The sequence below is a fragment of the Oncorhynchus masou genome, chromosome 1, assembly GCF_036934945.1.
Source record: "Oncorhynchus masou masou isolate Uvic2021 chromosome 1, UVic_Omas_1.1, whole genome shotgun sequence".
Lineage (NCBI taxonomy): Eukaryota > Metazoa > Chordata > Actinopteri > Salmoniformes > Salmonidae > Oncorhynchus > Oncorhynchus masou.
The window spans coordinates 364,759-384,621 of NC_088212.1; the positions used below are offsets into that span (position 1 = coordinate 364,759).

General features: G+C 42.5%; 1 protein-coding gene across 2 annotated transcripts in view; it reads right to left on the bottom strand.

The window, feature by feature from the left end:
• Positions 1-280: 280 nt before the first annotated feature.
• The window catches only part of LOC135506899 (STAM-binding protein-like A), a 38,996-nt gene continuing 19,413 nt past the window's right edge, over positions 281-19,863 (bottom strand). For both annotated transcript variants that reach the window (XM_064926432.1, XM_064926362.1), the window contains exons 10-11: positions 2,159-2,258; positions 281-2,044 (exon numbers count right to left, since the gene is read on the bottom strand). In XM_064926432.1, the coding sequence (XP_064782504.1) occupies positions 1,988-2,044; positions 2,159-2,258 (157 nt within the window). In that variant the 3' untranslated portion in view covers positions 281-1,987. The remainder of the gene's footprint in view (positions 2,045-2,158; positions 2,259-19,863) is intronic.

A 19,863-nucleotide genomic window follows, 5' to 3' on the forward strand; every position in this document is an offset into this window, starting at 1 on the left:
TTGCACATCACCACAACACTGTATATATACACATATGACATTTGAAAATTCATTCTTCTTTTGGAACGCTTTAGTGTAATGGTTACTGTTAATTTTATTGTTCATTTCACTTCTGTTTACAATCTATTTCACTTGCTTTGGCAATGTTAACATATGTTTCCCATACCAATAAAGCCCTTGGAATTGAATTGAGAAGGGGTGGACAGAGAGCAAACCTCAAACATTGTCTATTATTTGTCTCCCCCTAGTGGATATATTTGGGAAAGCAAGAGAAGCAATATTCAGATGGGAAAGTTCCCCTTTATTAAAACATTGTAAAGCGCTTCCAAAGCCATACTGGAACAGAGCCTCACTTAGCCATTTAATTACAGCTGAACACATTGAGAACCATCTACAGCAGCCTGACAAGTCATTAATAGGACAGAGAGAAGTATGAACATACAGATAATAGTTATTAATCACACGGGACAGCATTAGTCCATCGGTTATACGCATTCACACTGCCTTTCACCCATTTCTTCAACTGCTGTCGTCTAAACAGACACAAAGTATACAGGTCCCTTAATAAGCACTAGATGGATGCTGCGTTCAAACACACAACGTTGTGGAACGCTCCGGTCTACAGGTCAGGAATCAGCCTCCCCAAACATATCATTAACCATTCCTGGGGAAACTGCCAAATCCAAGATCAGCATCTAGGGGGCGACATCCCCCTCGTCCTTGTGGAAGATCCAGATAAAATAGATGGTACTGAAAAGGCATGCCTCTCGTTGTATTTCTATCTGTTGTCCAGCTGTTAAGTCATCTTATTATGACGATCACAAACTGGGAGAAAATCAAGAGACGTATGGCGTCATCGTCTCGTCAGTTCTCCTTGGCATTTTCCTTAGTTTAGACTGTTAGGTCTGCATGCCCTGTCAAACCATATACACCCCGGAGGCTGGTGAGGGGAGGACAGCTCATAATAAATCAATGAAACGGAAACCATGTGTTTGATCCATTTATTCAGCTCCTCCCCTCAGCAGCCTCCTGTGCAACACGAGACAGTTTTGTAGGAAAAATCCTCTCACATTGCCTATAGATCCTCTCTGATCTGAGCCAGCCCGCGAGACAGGTAGCCAGCCAGCCCGCGAGACAGGTAGCCAGCCAGCCCGCGAGACAGGTAGCCAGCCAGCCCGCCAGCCTGCGAGACAGGTAGCCAGCCAGCCTGCGAGACAGGTAGCCAGCCAGCCTGCGAGACAGGTAGCCAGCCAGCCTGCGAGACAGGTAGCCAGCCAGCCTGCGAGACAGGTAGCCAGCCAGCCTGCGAGACAGGTAGCCAGCCAGCCTGCGAGACAGGTAAGCTCTGAGCAAAAAAAAGCAGAAAACCATCAAAAAGGATATGAAATCATAAACGGACTGTTGGCAGCAAGCCTAGCAGAGCTTTATGGAGTGATAGTCACCTCTGGAATAAAACTCACTTTTTAAATAAAGACTAAGACAGAAAAGTGGGAGTGGACCCAGGAGAGTTGTCCTTCCCCCTACGAGAAGCGGTCTGCTTTAGTTCAACGGAGGAAAGTGAGAGAAGGAGGTCCCTTAATGAACCATTCCCACTGTCTGTACTGATGGGTAGAACAATGGGTTTAGAAGTAAGATGTCTCTGTCTTTTAACAGTCTTTCTACAAATTCCTGGATTATCCAGAAATCCTGGTTGGAATATTCCTGGAAATCCGGGAAAATCTCCAACCAAGATTCATGGAACCCTGGTCATTTTACAACAATCTAAAGAAAATTACCAGAATTATGCAACACCAAATTCAGCCAGATGTCAGGTCAGCCAGTCAACTTTATCAGTTACTTGTCATGTTTTGTGATTTTTATGGTTCCCAGGAAGAGTAGCTGCTGCTTCTTAAAAAGCTAAATGGGGATCCTAATAAACAAATAGAGTCAGTCAGCCAGCCAATCAGCCAGCCAGCGTTTGGTGTGTAGATCCCCAGTCCAGAGGTGATCACCGCAGGTCCAACATGGTGACTCTGTCCTCGGTGACGGTGATGTGTCCTGCTCCCTGGAGGTGAACACAGAGGAGGACGTGTTGATGTGTTTCTACTCCCTATATAGGGTTCAGGCAGCTTCAAAGGTAGTGCACTACAAAGGGGAAAGGGAAAAGAGGTGTACTCACAGTGAAGAGAGGAGGGTCTTTGCTGTGAGGGTGGAAGCCTTTCTGTTTACACGTTGAGATCTCATCCATCCCACGGTCTGTTATCCTGAAGTAGCCCGTCCTATAAACACACAGTCTGTTAGTCAGAAGTAGCCCGTCCTATAAACACACAGTCTGTTAGTCAGAAGTAGCCCATCCTATAAACACACAGTCTGTTAGTCAGAAGTAGCCCGTCCTATAAACACAGTCTGTTAGTCAGAAGTAGTCCATCCTATAAACACACAGTCTGTTAGTCAGAAGTAGTCCATCCTATAAACACACAGTCTGTTAGTCAGAAGTAGTCCATCCTATAAACACACAGTCTGTTAGTCAGAAGTAGTCCATCCTATAAACACACAGTCTGTTAGTCAGAAGTAGTCCATCCTATAAACACACAGTCTGTTAGTCAGAAGTAGTCCATCCTATAAACACACAGTCTGTTAGTCAGAAGTAGTCCATCCTATAAACACACAGTCTGTTAGTCAGAAGTAGTCCATCCTATAAACACACAGTCTGTTAGTCAGAAGTAGTCCATCCTATAAACACACAGTCTGTTAGTCAGAAGTAGTCCATCCTATAAACACACAGTCTGTTAGTCAGAAGTAGCCCATCCTATAAACACACACAGTCTGTTAGTCAGAAGTAGCCCATCCTATAAACACACAGTCTGTTAGTCAGACGTAGCCCATCCTATAAACACAGTCTGTTAGTCAGAAGTAGTCCATCCTATAAACACAGTCTGTTAGTCAGAAGTAGCCCATCCTATAAACACAGTCTGTTAGTCAGAAGTAGTCCATCCTATAAACACAGTCTGTTAGTCAGAAGTAGCCCATCCTATAAACACACAGTCTGTTAGTCAGAAGTAGTCCATCCTATAAACACACAGTCTGTTAGTCAGAAGTAGCCCATCCTATAAACACAGTCTGTTAGTCAGAAGTAGCCCATCCTATAAACACACAGTCTGTTAGTCAGAAGTAGCCCATCCTATAAACACACAGTCTGTTAGTCAGAAGTAGCCCATCCTATAAACACACAGTCTGTTAGTCAGAAGTAGTCCATCCTATAAACACACAGTCTGTTAGTCAGAAGTAGCCCATCCTATAAACACACAGTCTGTTAGTCAGAAGTAGCCCATCCTATAAACACACAGTCTGTTAGTCAGAAGTAGCCCATCCTATAAACACACAGTCTGTTAGTCAGAAGTAGTCCATCCTATAAACACAGTCTGTTAGTCAGAAGTAGTCCATCCTATAAACACAGTCTGTTAGTCAGAAGTAGTCCATCCTATAAACACACAGTCTGTTAGTCTGAAGTAGTCCATCCTATAAACACACAGTCTGTTAGTCTGAAGTAGTCCATCCTATAAACACACAGTCTGTTAGTCAGAAGTAGCCCGTCCTATAAACACACAGTCTGTTAGTCAGAAGTAGTCCATCCTATAAACACACAGTCTGTTAGTCAGAAGTAGTCCATCCTATAAACACACACAGTCTGTTAGTCAGAAGTAGTCCATCCTATAAACACACACAGTCTGTTAGTCAGAAGTAGTCCATCCTATAAACACACAGTCTGTTAGTCTGAAGTAGTCCATCCTATAAACACACAGTCTGTTAGTCTGAAGTAGTCCGTCCTATAAACACAGTCTGTTAGTCAGAAGTAGCCCGTCCTATAAACACACAGTCTGTTAGTCAGAAGTAGCCCATCCTATAAACACACAGTCTGTTAGTCAGAAGTAGCCCATCCTATAAACACACAGTCTGTTAGTCAGAAGTAGTCCATCCTATAAACACACACACAGTCTGTTAGTCAGAAGTAGCCCGTCCTATAAACACAGTCTGTTAGTCAGAAGTAGTCCATCCTATAAACACAGTCTGTTAGTCAGAAGTAGTCCATCCTATAAACACACACAGTCTGTTAGTCAGAAGTAGTCCATCCTATAAACACAGTCTGTTAGTCAGAAGTAGTCCATCCTATAAACACACACAGTCTGTTAGTCAGAAGTAGTCCATCCTATAAACACACAGTCTGTTAGTCAGAAGTAGCCCATCCTATAAACACAGTCTGTTAGTCAGAAGTAGTCCATCCTATAAACACAGTCTGTTAGTCAGAAGTAGCCCATCCTATAAACACACAGTCTGTTAGTCTGAAGTAGCCCGTCCTATAAACACACAGTCTGTTAGTCAGAAGTAGCCCGTCCTATAAACACACACACAGTCTGTTAGTCAGAAGTAGTCCATCCTATAAACACACACAGTCTGTTAGTCAGAAGTAGTCCATCCTATAAACACACAGTCTGTTAGTCAGAAGTAGCCCATCCTATAAACACACAGTCTGTTAGTCAGAAGTAGCCCGTCCTATAAACACACAGTCTGTTAGTCAGAAGTAGTCCATCCTATAAACACACAGTCTGTTAGTCTGAAGTAGCCCGTCCTATAAACACACAGTCTGTTAGTCAGAAGTAGTCCATCCTATAAACACACAGTCTGTTAGTCAGAAGTAGTCCATCCTATAAACACACACAGTCTGTTAGTCAGAAGTAGTCCATCCTATAAACACAGTCTGTTAGTCAGAAGTAGTCCATCCTATAAACACAGTCTGTTAGTCAGAAGTAGTCCATCCTATAAACACACACAGTCTGTTAGTCAGAAGTAGTCCATCCTATAAACACACAGTCTGTTAGTCTGAAGTAGCCCATCCTATAAACACAGTCTGTTAGTCAGAAGTAGTCCATCCTATAAACACACAGTCTGTTAGTCAGAAGTAGTCCATCCTATAAACACACAGTCTGTTAGTCAGAAGTAGTCCATCCTATAAACACAGTCTGTTAGTCAGAAGTAGCCCATCCTATAAACACACAGTCTGTTAGTCAGAAGTAGCCCATCCTATAAACACACAGTCTGTTAGTCAGAAGTAGCCCATCCTATAAACACAGTCTGTTAGTCAGAAGTAGTCCATCCTATAAACACACAGTCTGTTAGTCAGAAGTAGCCCATCCTATAAACACACAGTCTGTTAGTCAGAAGTAGCCCATCCTATAAACACACAGTCTGTTAGTCAGAAGTAGTCCATCCTATAAACACACAGTCTGTTAGTCAGAAGTAGTCCATCCTATAAACACAGTCTGTTAGTCTGAAGTAGCCCATCCTATAAACACAGTCTGTTAGTCAGAAGTAGTCCATCCTATAAACACACAGTCTGTTAGTCAGAAGTAGTCCATCCTATAAACACACAGTCTGTTAGTCAGAAGTAGTCCATCCTATAAACACAGTCTGTTAGTCAGAAGTAGCCCATCCTATAAACACACAGTCTGTTAGTCAGAAGTAGCCCATCCTATAAACACACAGTCTGTTAGTCAGAAGTAGCCCATCCTATAAACACACAGTCTGTTAGTCAGAAGTAGTCCGTCCTATAAACACACAGTCTGTTAGTCAGAAGTAGTCCATCCTATAAACACACAGTCTGTTAGTCAGAAGTAGCCCATCCTATAAACACACAGTCTGTTAGTCAGAAGTAGTCCATCCTATAAACACACAGTCTGTTAGTCAGAAGTAGCCCGTCCTATAAACACACAGTCTGTTAGTCAGAAGTAGTCCATCCTATAAACACACAGTCTGTTAGTCAGAAGTAGTCCATCCTATAAACACACAGTCTGTTAGTCAGAAGTAGTCCATCCTATAAACACAGTCTGTTAGTCAGAAGTAGCCCGTCCTATAAACACACACAGTCTGTTAGTCAGAAGTAGTCCATCCTATAAACACACAGTCTGTTAGTCAGAAGTAGCCCATCCTATAAACACACAGTCTGTTAGTCAGAAGTAGCCCATCCTATAAACACACAGTCTGTTAGTCAGAAGTAGCCCATCCTATAAACACAGTCTGTTAGTCAGAAGTAGCCCATCCTATAAACACACAGTCTGTTAGTCAGAAGTAGCCCATCCTATAAACACACACAGTCTGTTAGTCAGAAGTAGCCCATCCTATAAACACACACAGTCTGTTAGTCTGAAGTAGCCCATCCTATAAACACAGTCTGTTAGTCAGAAGTAGCCCATCCTATAAACACACAGTCTGTTAGTCAGAAGTAGCCCGTCCTATAAACACACAGTCTGTTAGTCAGAAGTAGCCCATCCTATAAACACACAGTCTGTTAGTCAGAAGTAGCCCGTCCTATAAACACACAGTCTGTTAGTCAGAAGTAGCCCATCCTATAAACACACAGTCTGTTAGTCAGAAGTAGCCCGTCCTATAAACACACAGTCTGTTAGTCAGAAGTAGTCCATCCTATAAACACACAGTCTGTTAGTCAGAAGTAGTCCATCCTATAAACACACACAGTCTGTTAGTCAGAAGTAGCCCGTCCTATAAACACACAGTCTGTTAGTCAGAAGTAGCCCATCCTATAAACACACAGTCTGTTAGTCAGAAGTAGTCCATCCTATAAACACACAGTCTGTTAGTCAGAAGTAGCCCATCCTATAAACACACAGTCTGTTAGTCAGAAGTAGCCCATCCTATAAACACAGTCTGTTAGTCAGAAGTAGCCCGTCCTATAAACACACAGTCTGTTAGTCAGAAGTAGTCCATCCTATAAACACACAGTCTGTTAGTCAGAAGTAGTCCATCCTATAAACACACAGTCTGTTAGTCAGAAGTAGTCCATCCTATAAACACAGTCTGTTAGTCAGAAGTAGCCCGTCCTATAAACACACACAGTCTGTTAGTCAGAAGTAGTCCATCCTATAAACACAGTCTGTTAGTCAGAAGTAGCCCATCCTATAAACACACACATTCTGTTAGTCAGAAGTAGCCCATCCTATAAACACACAGTCTGTTAGTCAGAAGTAGCCCGTCCTATAAACACAGTCTGTTAGTCAGAAGTAGTCCATCCTATAAACACACACAGTCTGTTAGTCAGAAGTAGTCCATCCTATAAACACACACAGTCTGTTAGTCAGAAGTAGTCCATCCTATAAACACAGTCTGTTAGTCAGAAGTAGCCCATCCTATAAACACACACATTCTGTTAGTCAGAAGTAGCCCATCCTATAAACACACAGTCTGTTAGTCAGAAGTAGTCCATCCTATAAACACACAGTCTGTTAGTCAGAAGTAGCCTATCCTATAAACACAGTCTGTTAGTCAGAAGTAGTCCATCCTATAAACACACAGTCTGTTAGTCAGAAGTAGCCCATCCTATAAACACACACAGTCTGTTAGTCAGAAGTAGTCCATCCTATAAACACACAGTCTGTTAGTCAGAAGTAGTCCATCCTATAAACACAGTCTGTTAGTCAGAAGTAGCCCATCCTATAAACACACACAGTCTGTTAGTCAGAAGTAGTCCATCCTATAAACACACAGTCTGTTAGTCAGAAGTAGTCCATCCTATAAACACACAGTCTGTTAGTCAGAAGTAGCCCATCCTATAAACACAGTCTGTTAGTCAGAAGTAGCCCATCCTATAAACACAGTCTGTTAGTCTGAAGTAGCCCATCCTATAAACACAGTCTGTTAGTCAGAAGTAGCCCGTCCTATAAACACACACAGTCTGTTAGTCAGAAGTAGCCCATCCTATAAACACACAGTCTGTTAGTCAGAAGTAGCCCATCCTATAAACACAGTCTGTTAGTCAGAAGTAGCCCATCCTATAAACACACAGTCTGTTAGTCAGAAGTAGCCCATCCTATAAACACACAGTCTGTTAGTCAGAAGTAGCCCATCCTATAAACACACAGTCTGTTAGTCAGAAGTAGCCCATCCTATAAACACACAGTCTGTTAGTCAGAAGTAGCCCATCCTATAAACACAGTCTGTTAGTCAGAAGTAGCCCATCCTATAAACACACACAGTCTGTTAGTCAGAAGTAGCCCATCCTATAAACACAGTCTGTTAGTCTGAAGTAGCCCATCCTATAAACACACACAGTCTGTTAGTCAGAAGTAGTCCATCCTATAAACACACAGTCTGTTAGTCAGAAGTAGCCCATCCTATAAACACACAGTCTGTTAGTCAGAAGTAGCCCATCCTATAAACACAGTCTGTTAGTCAGAAGTAGCCCATCCTATAAACACACACAGTCTGTTAGTCAGAAGTAGCCCATCCTATAAACACAGTCTGTTAGTCAGAAGTAGCCCGTCCTATAAACACACACAGTCTGTTAGTCAGAAGTAGCCCGTCCTATAAACACACACAGTCTGTTAGTCAGAAGTAGCCCATCCTATAAACACAGTCTGTTAGTCAGAAGTAGCCCGTCCTATAAACACACAGTCTGTTAGTCAGAAGTAGCCCATCCTATAAACACAGTCTGTTAGTCAGAAGTAGTCCATCCTATAAACACACAGTCTGTTAGTCAGAAGTAGTCCATCCTATAAACACAGTCTGTTAGTCAGAAGTAGCCCGTCCTATAAACACACACAGTCTGTTAGTCAGAAGTAGTCCATCCTATAAACACACACAGTCTGTTAGTCAGAAGTAGTCCATCCTATAAACACAGTCTGTTAGTCAGAAGTAGCCCATCCTATAAACACACACATTCTGTTAGTCAGAAGTAGCCCATCCTATAAACACACAGTCTGTTAGTCAGAAGTAGCCCGTCCTATAAACACAGTCTGTTAGTCAGAAGTAGTCCATCCTATAAACACACACAGTCTGTTAGTCAGAAGTAGTCCATCCTATAAACACACACAGTCTGTTAGTCAGAAGTAGTCCATCCTATAAACACAGTCTGTTAGTCAGAAGTAGCCCATCCTATAAACACACACATTCTGTTAGTCAGAAGTAGCCCATCCTATAAACACACAGTCTGTTAGTCAGAAGTAGTCCATCCTATAAACACACAGTCTGTTAGTCAGAAGTAGCCCGTCCTATAAACACACAGTCTGTTAGTCAGAAGTAGCCCATCCTATAAACACAGTCTGTTAGTCAGAAGTAGCCCATCCTATAAACACACAGTCTGTTAGTCAGAAGTAGCCCGTCCTATAAACACAGTCTGTTAGTCAGAAGTAGTCCATCCTATAAACACACACAGTCTGTTAGTCAGAAGTAGTCCATCCTATAAACACACACAGTCTGTTAGTCAGAAGTAGTCCATCCTATAAACACAGTCTGTTAGTCAGAAGTAGCCCATCCTATAAACACACACATTCTGTTAGTCAGAAGTAGCCCATCCTATAAACACACAGTCTGTTAGTCAGAAGTAGCCCATCCTATAAACACAGTCTGTTAGTCAGAAGTAGCCTATCCTATAAACACAGTCTGTTAGTCAGAAGTAGTCCATCCTATAAACACACAGTCTGTTAGTCAGAAGTAGCCCATCCTATAAACACACACAGTCTGTTAGTCAGAAGTAGCCCATCCTATAAACACACACAGTCTGTTAGTCAGAAGTAGTCCATCCTATAAACACACAGTCTGTTAGTCAGAAGTAGCCCATCCTATAAACACACAGTCTGTTAGTCAGAAGTAGCCCATCCTATAAACACACACAGTCTGTTAGTCAGAAGTAGCCCATCCTATAAACACACTGTTAGTCAGAAGTAGTCCATCCTATAAACACAGTCTGTTAGTCAGAAGTAGTCCATCCTATAAACACACAGTCTGTTAGTCAGAAGTAGCCCGTCCTATAAACACAGTCTGTTAGTCAGAAGTAGCCCATCCTATAAACACACAGTCTGTTAGTCAGAAGTAGCCCATCCTATAAACACACAGTCTGTTAGTCAGAAGTAGTCCATCCTATAAACACAGTCTGTTAGTCAGAAGTAGCCCATCCTATAAACACACAGTCTGTTAGTCAGAAGTAGTCCATCCTATAAACACACAGTCTGTTAGTCAGAAGTAGCCCATCCTATAAACACACAGTCTGTTAGTCAGAAGTAGCCCATCCTATAAACACAGTCTGTTAGTCAGAAGTAGCCCATCCTATAAACACAGTCTGTTAGTCTGAAGTAGCCCATCCTATAAACACAGTCTGTTAGTCAGAAGTAGCCCGTCCTATAAACACACACAGTCTGTTAGTCAGAAGTAGCCCATCCTATAAACACACAGTCTGTTAGTCAGAAGTAGCCCATCCTATAAACACAGTCTGTTAGTCAGAAGTAGCCCATCCTATAAACACACACAGTCTGTTAGTCAGAAGTAGCCCATCCTATAAACACACAGTCTGTTAGTCAGAAGTAGCCCATCCTATAAACACACAGTCTGTTAGTCAGAAGTAGCCCATCCTATAAACACACAGTCTGTTAGTCAGAAGTAGCCCATCCTATAAACACACAGTCTGTTAGTCAGAAGTAGTCCATCCTATAAACACACAGTCTGTTAGTCAGAAGTAGCCCATCCTATAAACACAGTCTGTTAGTCAGAAGTAGCCCATCCTATAAACACACACAGTCTGTTAGTCAGAAGTAGCCCATCCTATAAACACAGTCTGTTAGTCTGAAGTAGCCCATCCTATAAACACACACAGTCTGTTAGTCAGAAGTAGTCCATCCTATAAACACACAGTCTGTTAGTCAGAAGTAGCCCATCCTATAAACACACAGTCTGTTAGTCAGAAGTAGCCCATCCTATAAACACAGTCTGTTAGTCAGAAGTAGCCCATCCTATAAACACACACAGTCTGTTAGTCAGAAGTAGCCCATCCTATAAACACAGTCTGTTAGTCAGAAGTAGCCCGTCCTATAAACACACACAGTCTGTTAGTCAGAAGTAGCCCATCCTATAAACACAGTCTGTTAGTCAGAAGTAGCCCGTCCTATAAACACACAGTCTGTTAGTCAGAAGTAGCCCATCCTATAAACACAGTCTGTTAGTCAGAAGTAGTCCATCCTATAAACACACAGTCTGTTAGTCAGAAGTAGTCCATCCTATAAACACAGTCTGTTAGTCAGAAGTAGCCCGTCCTATAAACACACACAGTCTGTTAGTCAGAAGTAGTCCATCCTATAAACACAGTCTGTTAGTCAGAAGTAGCCCATCCTATAAACACACACATTCTGTTAGTCAGAAGTAGCCCATCCTATAAACACACAGTCTGTTAGTCAGAAGTAGCCCGTCCTATAAACACAGTCTGTTAGTCAGAAGTAGTCCATCCTATAAACACACACAGTCTGTTAGTCAGAAGTAGTCCATCCTATAAACACACACAGTCTGTTAGTCAGAAGTAGTCCATCCTATAAACACACACAGTCTGTTAGTCAGAAGTAGCCCATCCTATAAACACAGTCTGTTAGTCAGAAGTAGCCCATCCTATAAACACACACATTCTGTTAGTCAGAAGTAGCCCATCCTATAAACACACAGTCTGTTAGTCAGAAGTAGTCCATCCTATAAACACACAGTCTGTTAGTCAGAAGTAGCCCGTCCTATAAACACACAGTCTGTTAGTCAGAAGTAGCCCATCCTATAAACACACAGTCTGTTAGTCAGAAGTAGCCCATCCTATAAACACACAGTCTGTTAGTCAGAAGTAGTCCATCCTATAAACACACAGTCTGTTAGTCAGAAGTAGCCCATCCTATAAACACACAGTCTGTTAGTCAGAAGTAGCCCGTCCTATAAACACACAGTCTGTTAGTCAGAAGTAGCCCGTCCTATAAACACACAGTCTGTTAGTCAGAAGTAGCCCATCCTATAAACACACAGTCTGTTAGTCAGAAGTAGCCCATCCTATAAACACACAGTCTGTTAGTCAGAAGTAGCCCATCCTATAAACACACACAGTCTGTTAGTCAGAAGTAGTCCATCCTATAAACACACAGTCTGTTAGTCAGAAGTAGCCCGTCCTATAAACACACAGTCTGTTAGTCAGAAGTAGTCCATCCTATAAACACAGTCTGTTAGTCAGAAGTAGCCCATCCTATAAACACACAGTCTGTTAGTCAGAAGTAGTCCATCCTATAAACACAGTCTGTTAGTCAGAAGTAGCCCGTCCTATAAACACACAGTCTGTTAGTCAGAAGTAGCCCATCCTATAAACACACAGTCTGTTAGTCAGAAGTAGTCCATCCTATAAACACAGTCTGTTAGTCAGAAGTAGCCCGTCCTATAAACACACAGTCTGTTAGTCAGAAGTAGTCCATCCTATAAACACACAGTCTGTTAGTCAGAAGTAGTCCATCCTATAAACACAGTCTGTTAGTCAGAAGTAGCCCGTCCTATAAACACAGTCTGTTAGTCAGAAGTAGCCCATCCTATAAACACACACAGTCTGTTAGTCAGAAGTAGCCCATCCTATAAACACACACAGTCTGTTAGTCAGAAGTAGTCCATCCTATAAACACAGTCTGTTAGTCTGAAGTAGCCCATCCTATAAACACACACAGTCTGTTAGTCAGAAGTAGCCCATCCTATAAACACACAGTCTGTTAGTCAGAAGTAGCCCATCCTATAAACACAGTCTGTTAGTCTGAAGTAGCCCATCCTATAAACACACAGTCTGTTAGTCAGAAGTAGCCCATCCTATAAACACACAGTCTGTTAGTCAGAAGTAGCCCATCCTATAAACACACAGTCTGTTAGTCAGAAGTAGCCCATCCTATAAACACAGTCTGTTAGTCTGAAGTAGCCCATCCTATAAACACACAGTCTGTTAGTCAGAAGTAGCCCATCCTATAAACACAGTCTGTTAGTCAGAAGTAGCCCATCCTATAAACACAGTCTGTTAGTCAGAAGTAGCCCATCCTATAAACACAGTCTGTTAGTCAGAAGTAGTCCATCCTATAAACACACAGTCTGTTAGTCAGAAGTAGCCCATCCTATAAACACAGTCTGTTAGTCAGAAGTAGTCCATCCTATAAACACAGTCTGTTAGTCTGAAGTAGTCCATCCTATAAACACACAGTCTGTTAGTCAGAAGTAGCCCATCCTATAAACACACACACAGTCTGTTAGTCAGAAGTAGCCCATCCTATAAACACACAGTCTGTTAGTCAGAAGTAGTCCATCCTATAAACACACAGTCTGTTAGTCAGAAGTAGCCCATCCTATAAACACACAGTCTGTTAGTCAGAAGTAGTCCATCCTATAAACACACAGTCTGTTAGTCAGAAGTAGCCCATCCTATAAACACAGTCTGTTAGTCAGAAGTAGCCCATCCTATAAACACAGTCTGTTAGTCAGAAGTAGTCCATCCTATAAACACACAGTCTGTTAGTCAGAAGTAGCCCATCCTATAAACACAGTCTGTTAGTCAGAAGTAGCCCATCCTATAAACACACAGTCTGTTAGTCAGAAGTAGCCCATCCTATAAACACACAGTCTGTTAGTCAGAAGTAGTCCATCCTATAAACACACAGTCTGTTAGTCAGAAGTAGCCCGTCCTATAAACAGTCTGTTAGTCAGAAGTAGCCCGTCCTATAAACACACACACAGTCTGTTAGTCAGAAGTAGCCCGTCCTATAAACACACAGTCTGTTAGTCAGAAGTAGCCCATCCTATAAACACACAGTCTGTTAGTCAGAAGTAGTCCATCCTATAAACACACACAGTCTGTTATCCTGAAGTAGCCCATCCTATAAACACACAGTCTGTTAGTCAGAAGTAGCCCATCCTATAAACACACAGTCTGTTAGTCAGAAGTAGCCCATCCTATAAACACACAGTCTGTTAGTCAGAAGTAGCCCATCCTATAAACACACAGTCTGTTAGTCAGAAGTAGCCCGTCCTATAAACACAGTCTGTTAGTCAGAAGTAGTCCATCCTATAAACACAGTCTGTTAGTCAGAAGTAGCCCATCCTATAAACACACAGTCTGTTAGTCAGAAGTAGCCCGTCCTATAAACACACAGTCTGTTAGTCAGAAGTAGTCCATCCTATAAACACACAGTCTGTTAGTCAGAAGTAGTCCATCCTATAAACACACAGTCTGTTAGTCAGAAGTAGTCCATCCTATAAACACACAGTCTGTTAGTCAGAAGTAGCCCGTCCTATAAACACACAGTCTGTTAGTCAGAAGTAGCCCATCCTATAAACACAGTCTGTTAGTCAGAAGTAGCCCATCCTATAAACACACAGTCTGTTAGTCAGAAGTAGCCCGTCCTATAAACACACAGTCTGTTAGTCAGAAGTAGCCCATCCTATAAACACACAGTCTGTTAGTCAGAAGTAGCCCATCCTATAAACACAGTCTGTTAGTCAGAAGTAGTCCATCCTATAAACACACAGTCTGTTAGTCAGAAGTAGCCCGTCCTATAAACACACAGTCTGTTAGTCAGAAGTAGCCCATCCTATAAACACAGTCTGTTAGTCAGAAGTAGCCCATCCTATAAACACAGTCTGTTAGTCAGAAGTAGCCCATCCTATAAACACAGTCTGTTAGTCAGAAGTAGCCCATCCTATAAACACACAGTCTGTTAGTCAGAAGTAGTCCATCCTATAAACACAGTCTGTTAGTCAGAAGTAGCCCATCCTATAAACACACACAGTCTGTTAGTCAGAAGTAGCCCATCCTATAAACACAGTCTGTTAGTCAGAAGTAGCCCATCCTATAAACACAGTCTGTTAGTCAGAAGTAGCCCATCCTATAAACACAGTCTGTTAGTCAGAAGTAGTCCATCCTATAAACACACAGTCTGTTAGTCAGAAGTAGCCCATCCTATAAACACACACAGTCTGTTAGTCAGAAGTAGCCCATCCTATAAACACAGTCTGTTAGTCAGAAGTAGCCCATCCTATAAACACACAGTCTGTTAGTCAGAAGTAGTCCATCCTATAAACACAGTCTGTTAGTCAGAAGTAGCCCATCCTATAAACACACACAGTCTGTTAGTCAGAAGTAGCCCATCCTATAAACACAGTCTGTTAGTCAGAAGTAGTCCATCCTATAAACACACAGTCTGTTAGTCAGAAGTAGCCCATCCTATAAACACAGTCTGTTAGTCAGAAGTAGTCCATCCTATAAACACACAGTCTGTTAGTCAGAAGTAGCCCGTCCTATAAACACACACACAGTCTGTTAGTCAGAAGTAGTCCATCCTATAAACACAGTCTGTTAGTCAGAAGTAGCCCATCCTATAAACACACAGTCTGTTAGTCAGAAGTAGTCCATCCTATAAACACACAGTCTGTTAGTCAGAAGTAGTCCATCCTATAAACACACAGTCTGTTAGTCAGAAGTAGTCCATCCTATAAACACACAGTCTGTTAGTCAGAAGTAGCCCATCCTATAAACACAGTCTGTTAGTCTGAAGTAGCCCATCCTATAAACACAGTCTGTTAGTCAGAAGTAGTCCATCCTATAAACACACAGTCTGTTAGTCAGAAGTAGTCCATCCTATAAACACACACAGTCTGTTAGTCAGAAGTAGCCCATCCTATAAACACACAGTCTGTTAGTCAGAAGTAGCCCATCCTATAAACACACAGTCTGTTAGTCAGAAGTAGTCCATCCTATAAACACACACAGTCTGTTAGTCAGAAGTAGTCCATCCTATAAACACAGTCTGTTAGTCAGAAGTAGTCCATCCTATAAACACACAGTCTGTTAGTCTGAAGTAGCCCATCCTATAAACACAGTCTGTTAGTCAGAAGTAGTCCATCCTATAAACACAGTCTGTTAGTCAGAAGTAGTCCATCCTATAAACACAGTCTGTTAGTCAGAAGTAGCCCATCCTATAAACACACACAGTCTGTTAGTCAGAAGTAGTCCATCCTATAAACACAGTCTGTTAGTCAGAAGTAGCCCATCCTATAAACACACACAGTCTGTTAGTCAGAAGTAGTCCATCCTATAAACACACAGTCTGTTAGTCAGAAGTAGTCCATCCTATAAACACACACAGTCTGTTAGTCAGAAGTAGTCCATCCTATAAACACACACAGTCTGTTAGTCAGAAGTAGCCCATCCTATAAACACACACAGTCTGTTAGTCAGAAGTAGCCCATCCTATAAACACAGTCTGTTAGTCAGAAGTAGCCCATCCTATAAACACACAGTCTGTTAGTCAGAAGTAGCCCATCCTATAAACACACAGTCTGTTAGTCAGAAGTAGCCCATCCTATAAACACACAGTCTGTTAGTCAGAAGTAGTCCATCCTATAAACACACACAGTCTGTTAGTCAGAAGTAGTCCATCCTATAAACACACACACAGTCTGTTAGTCAGAAGTAGCCCATCCTATAAACACACAGTCTGTTAGTCAGAAGTAGCCCATCCTATAAACACACAGTCTGTTAGTCAGAAGTAGTCCATCCTATAAACACACACAGTCTGTTATCCTGAAGTAGCCCGTCCTATAAACAGTCTGTTAGTCAGAAGTAGCCCGTCCTATAAACACACACAGTCTGTTAGTCAGAAGTAGCCCGTCCTATAAACAGTCTGTTAGTCAGAAGTAGTCCATCCTATAAACACACAGTCTGTTAGTCAGAAGTAGCCCATCCTATAAACACAGTCTGTTAGTCAGAAGTAGCCCATCCTATAAACACAGTCTGTTAGTCAGAAGTAGTCCATCCTATAAACACAGTCTGTTAGTCAGAAGTAGTCCATCCTATAAACACACAGTCTGTTAGTCAGAAGTAGCCCATCCTATAAACACACACAGTCTGTTAGTCAGAAGTAGCCCGTCCTATAATAACAACAACATACACATTATTGGGCTGAACTGTAAATTAGACTGTGGCTTTAAAACAGCATCCGAGAAGAAAAAGAAACTCACACCTATTTAGGCAGAAAACTAGAGCATAAAGGAGAGCGTTTCAGGTGCTGGCTAGCGGAGCAGAAAACTAGAGCATAAAGGAGAGCGTTTCAGGTGCTGGCTAGCGGAGCAGAAAACTAGAGCATAAAGGAGAGCGTTTCAGGTGCCGGCTAGCGGAGCAGAAAACTAGAGCGTTTCAGGTGCCGGCTAGCGGAGCAGAAAACTAGAGCATAAAGGAGAGAGTTTCAGGTGCCGGCTAGCGGAGCAGAAAACTAGAGCATAAAGGAGAGCGTTTCAGGTGCCGGCTAGCGGAGCAGAAAACTAGAGCATAAAGGAGAGCGTTTCAGGTGCCGGCTAGCGGAGCAGAAAACTAGAGCATAAAGGAGAGCGTTTCAGGTGCCGGCTAGCGGAGCAGAAAACTAGAGCATAAAGGAGAGCGTTTCAGGTGCCGGCTAGCGGAGCAGAAAACTAGAGCATAAAGGAGAGCGTTTCAGGTGCCGGCTAGCGGAGCAGAAAACTAGAGCATAAAGGAGAGCGTTTCAGGTGCCGGCTAGCGGAGCAGAAAACTAGAGCATAAAGGAGAGCGTTTCAGGTGCCGGCTAGCGGAGCAGAAAACTAGAGCATAAAGGAGAGCGTTTCAGGTGCTGGCTAGCGGAGCAGAAAACTAGAGCATAAAGGAGAGCGTTTCAGGTGCCGGCTAGCGGAGCAGAAAACTAGAGCATAAAGGAGAGCGTTTCAGGTGCCGGCTAGCGGAGCAGAAAACTAGAGCATAAAGGAGAGCGTTTCAGGTGCCGGCTAGCGGAGCAGAAAACTAGAGCATAAAGGAGAGCGTTTCAGGTGCCGGCTAGCGGAGCAGAAAACTAGAGCATAAAGGAGAGCGTTTCAGGTGCCGGCTAGCGGAGCAGAAAACTAGAGCATAAAGGAGAGCGTTTCAGGTGCCGGCTAGCGGAGCAGAAAACTAGAGCATAAAGGAGAGCGTTTCAGGTGCCGGCTAGCGGAGCAGAAAACTAGAGCATAAAGGAGAGCGTTTCAGGTGCCGGCTAGCGGAGCAGAAAACTAGAGCATAAAGGAGAGCGTTTCAGGTGCCGGCTAGCGGAGCAGAAAACTAGAGCATAAAGGAGAGCGTTTCAGGTGCCGGCTAGCGGAGCAGAAAACTAGAGCATAAAGGAGAGCGTTTCAGGTGCCGGCTAGCGGAGCAGAAAACTAGAGCATAAAGGAGAGCGTTTCAGGTGCCGGCTAGCGGAGCAGAAAACTAGAGCATAAAGGAGAGCGTTTCAGGTGCCGGCTAGCGGAGCAGAAAACTAGAGCATAAAGGAGACACACTGCCTATGTCATGTGTTATAATGAGTGAGTCTAGACACACTGCCTTGGTCATGTGTTATAACGAGTGAGTCTAGACACACTGCCTTGGTCATGTGTTAAAACCTTTATCATGTCATGTGTTGTATGCTGTTTTAAACTTGAAAATAAAAGAGAGCCGCACACTCTAGGAGCTCAGATGCAAAAATGTAATTGCCAACGTTTCGACAGCCAAGCTGTCTTCATCAGGGTATAATCACAAACACCGCGGGATGACTCGTTTATATAGTGTCAAAAGACACAGGGGTCTGTAATCATGGCCAAGAGTGGCCTAATATCATTGGTTAATTATCAAATATTAAAATGGCATACAAAGAACAGCATACAAACAGCAAATGGATAGCATATGATCATAGATTAATTTGACTACACAAGCTTACAAACAATTACAATGTCCCAAATTTAATTTTAATTTTTTTTAATTTTACCTTTATTTAACCAGACAAGTCAGTTAAGAACACATTCTTATTTTCAATGACGGCCTAGGAACAGCAGGTTAACTGCCTGTTCAGGGGCAGAACAACAGATTTGTACCTTGTCAGCTCGGGGGTTTGAACTCACAACCTTCTGGTTACTAATCCAACGCTCTAACCACTAGGCTACCCTGCCGCCCCAAATCACAAGAATGGCTTCAGATCAAAGTCTATGTTGAGACTGAAGGGAGCAAGGGTCTTTAAGTTAAAGATCCAGGCAGCCTCTCGTTTTAACAATAAATTATCTAGGTTACCCCCTCTCCTAGGGAGGGTGACATGTTCGATGCCAATATAACGCAGAGACGAAATCAAGTGGCCTGCCTCCAAGAAGTGGGCCGCAACTGGATAAGTAAAGTTTTTGCACCTAATGGTGCTACGATGCTCTGAGATACGTACTTTTAATTTGCGCTTTGTTTTACCCACGTAATTTTTAACACAAGGACAAGTTATAAGATAAATAACTGCCTTAGTGGAGTAATAACACCTTTAATTGGGATCTGTTTCCCTGTTTGGGGGTGTTTGAAGGATCTAGATTTATAAGTGTCATTTCATTGAGCACAGCTGTTACATTTCTATTTTCCGTCCAGTAGGGGCACAAATAGACGTTGTTCAGTGATATCTGGGGTGGTAAATCAGAGTTTACCAGCTGATCTCTGAGGCTTCTGTCCAGCGAGAATACGACCAAGGGAAGGTCCGAAAACACATTACCGAGACTATCATCGGATTTTAGAATGTGCCAATGTTTGTGAACGAGTCCCTTAATCTGTTCAGAGCACTTTGAATAGCGGGTAGTTAGAACGCAAGAATGCGTCTTTTTGCGAGACTGACCTTGAAAAAGGTCATGTCTCGTTTTGTTTTGAATTTTCTCAATGGAAATATTAATCTGATCATTCTTGTAGCCCCTCTCCTTGAACTTTCTTTGCATCTCAGTCATATTTCTGTCGAAATCTGATTGTTTTTTGCAAATTCTTTTGATTCGACAGAATTGGCTGTAGGGCAAACAACAACTATAACAACTCTTTTTCAAGGGAAGTGGGTGACAGCGCTCAGCCCTCAACAAACTGTTACGATCAGTAGGTTTCCTGTAAAGATCAGTGTATAGAACATTATCTTCACACAAGATCAGAAGATCAAGAAAACTGATTTGACGTGTCAGATCGCATAGTAAATCTCAGATGCTCAGAACAGGAGTTAAGAAAAGCATGGAACGCTATGATCCCATAGCAGT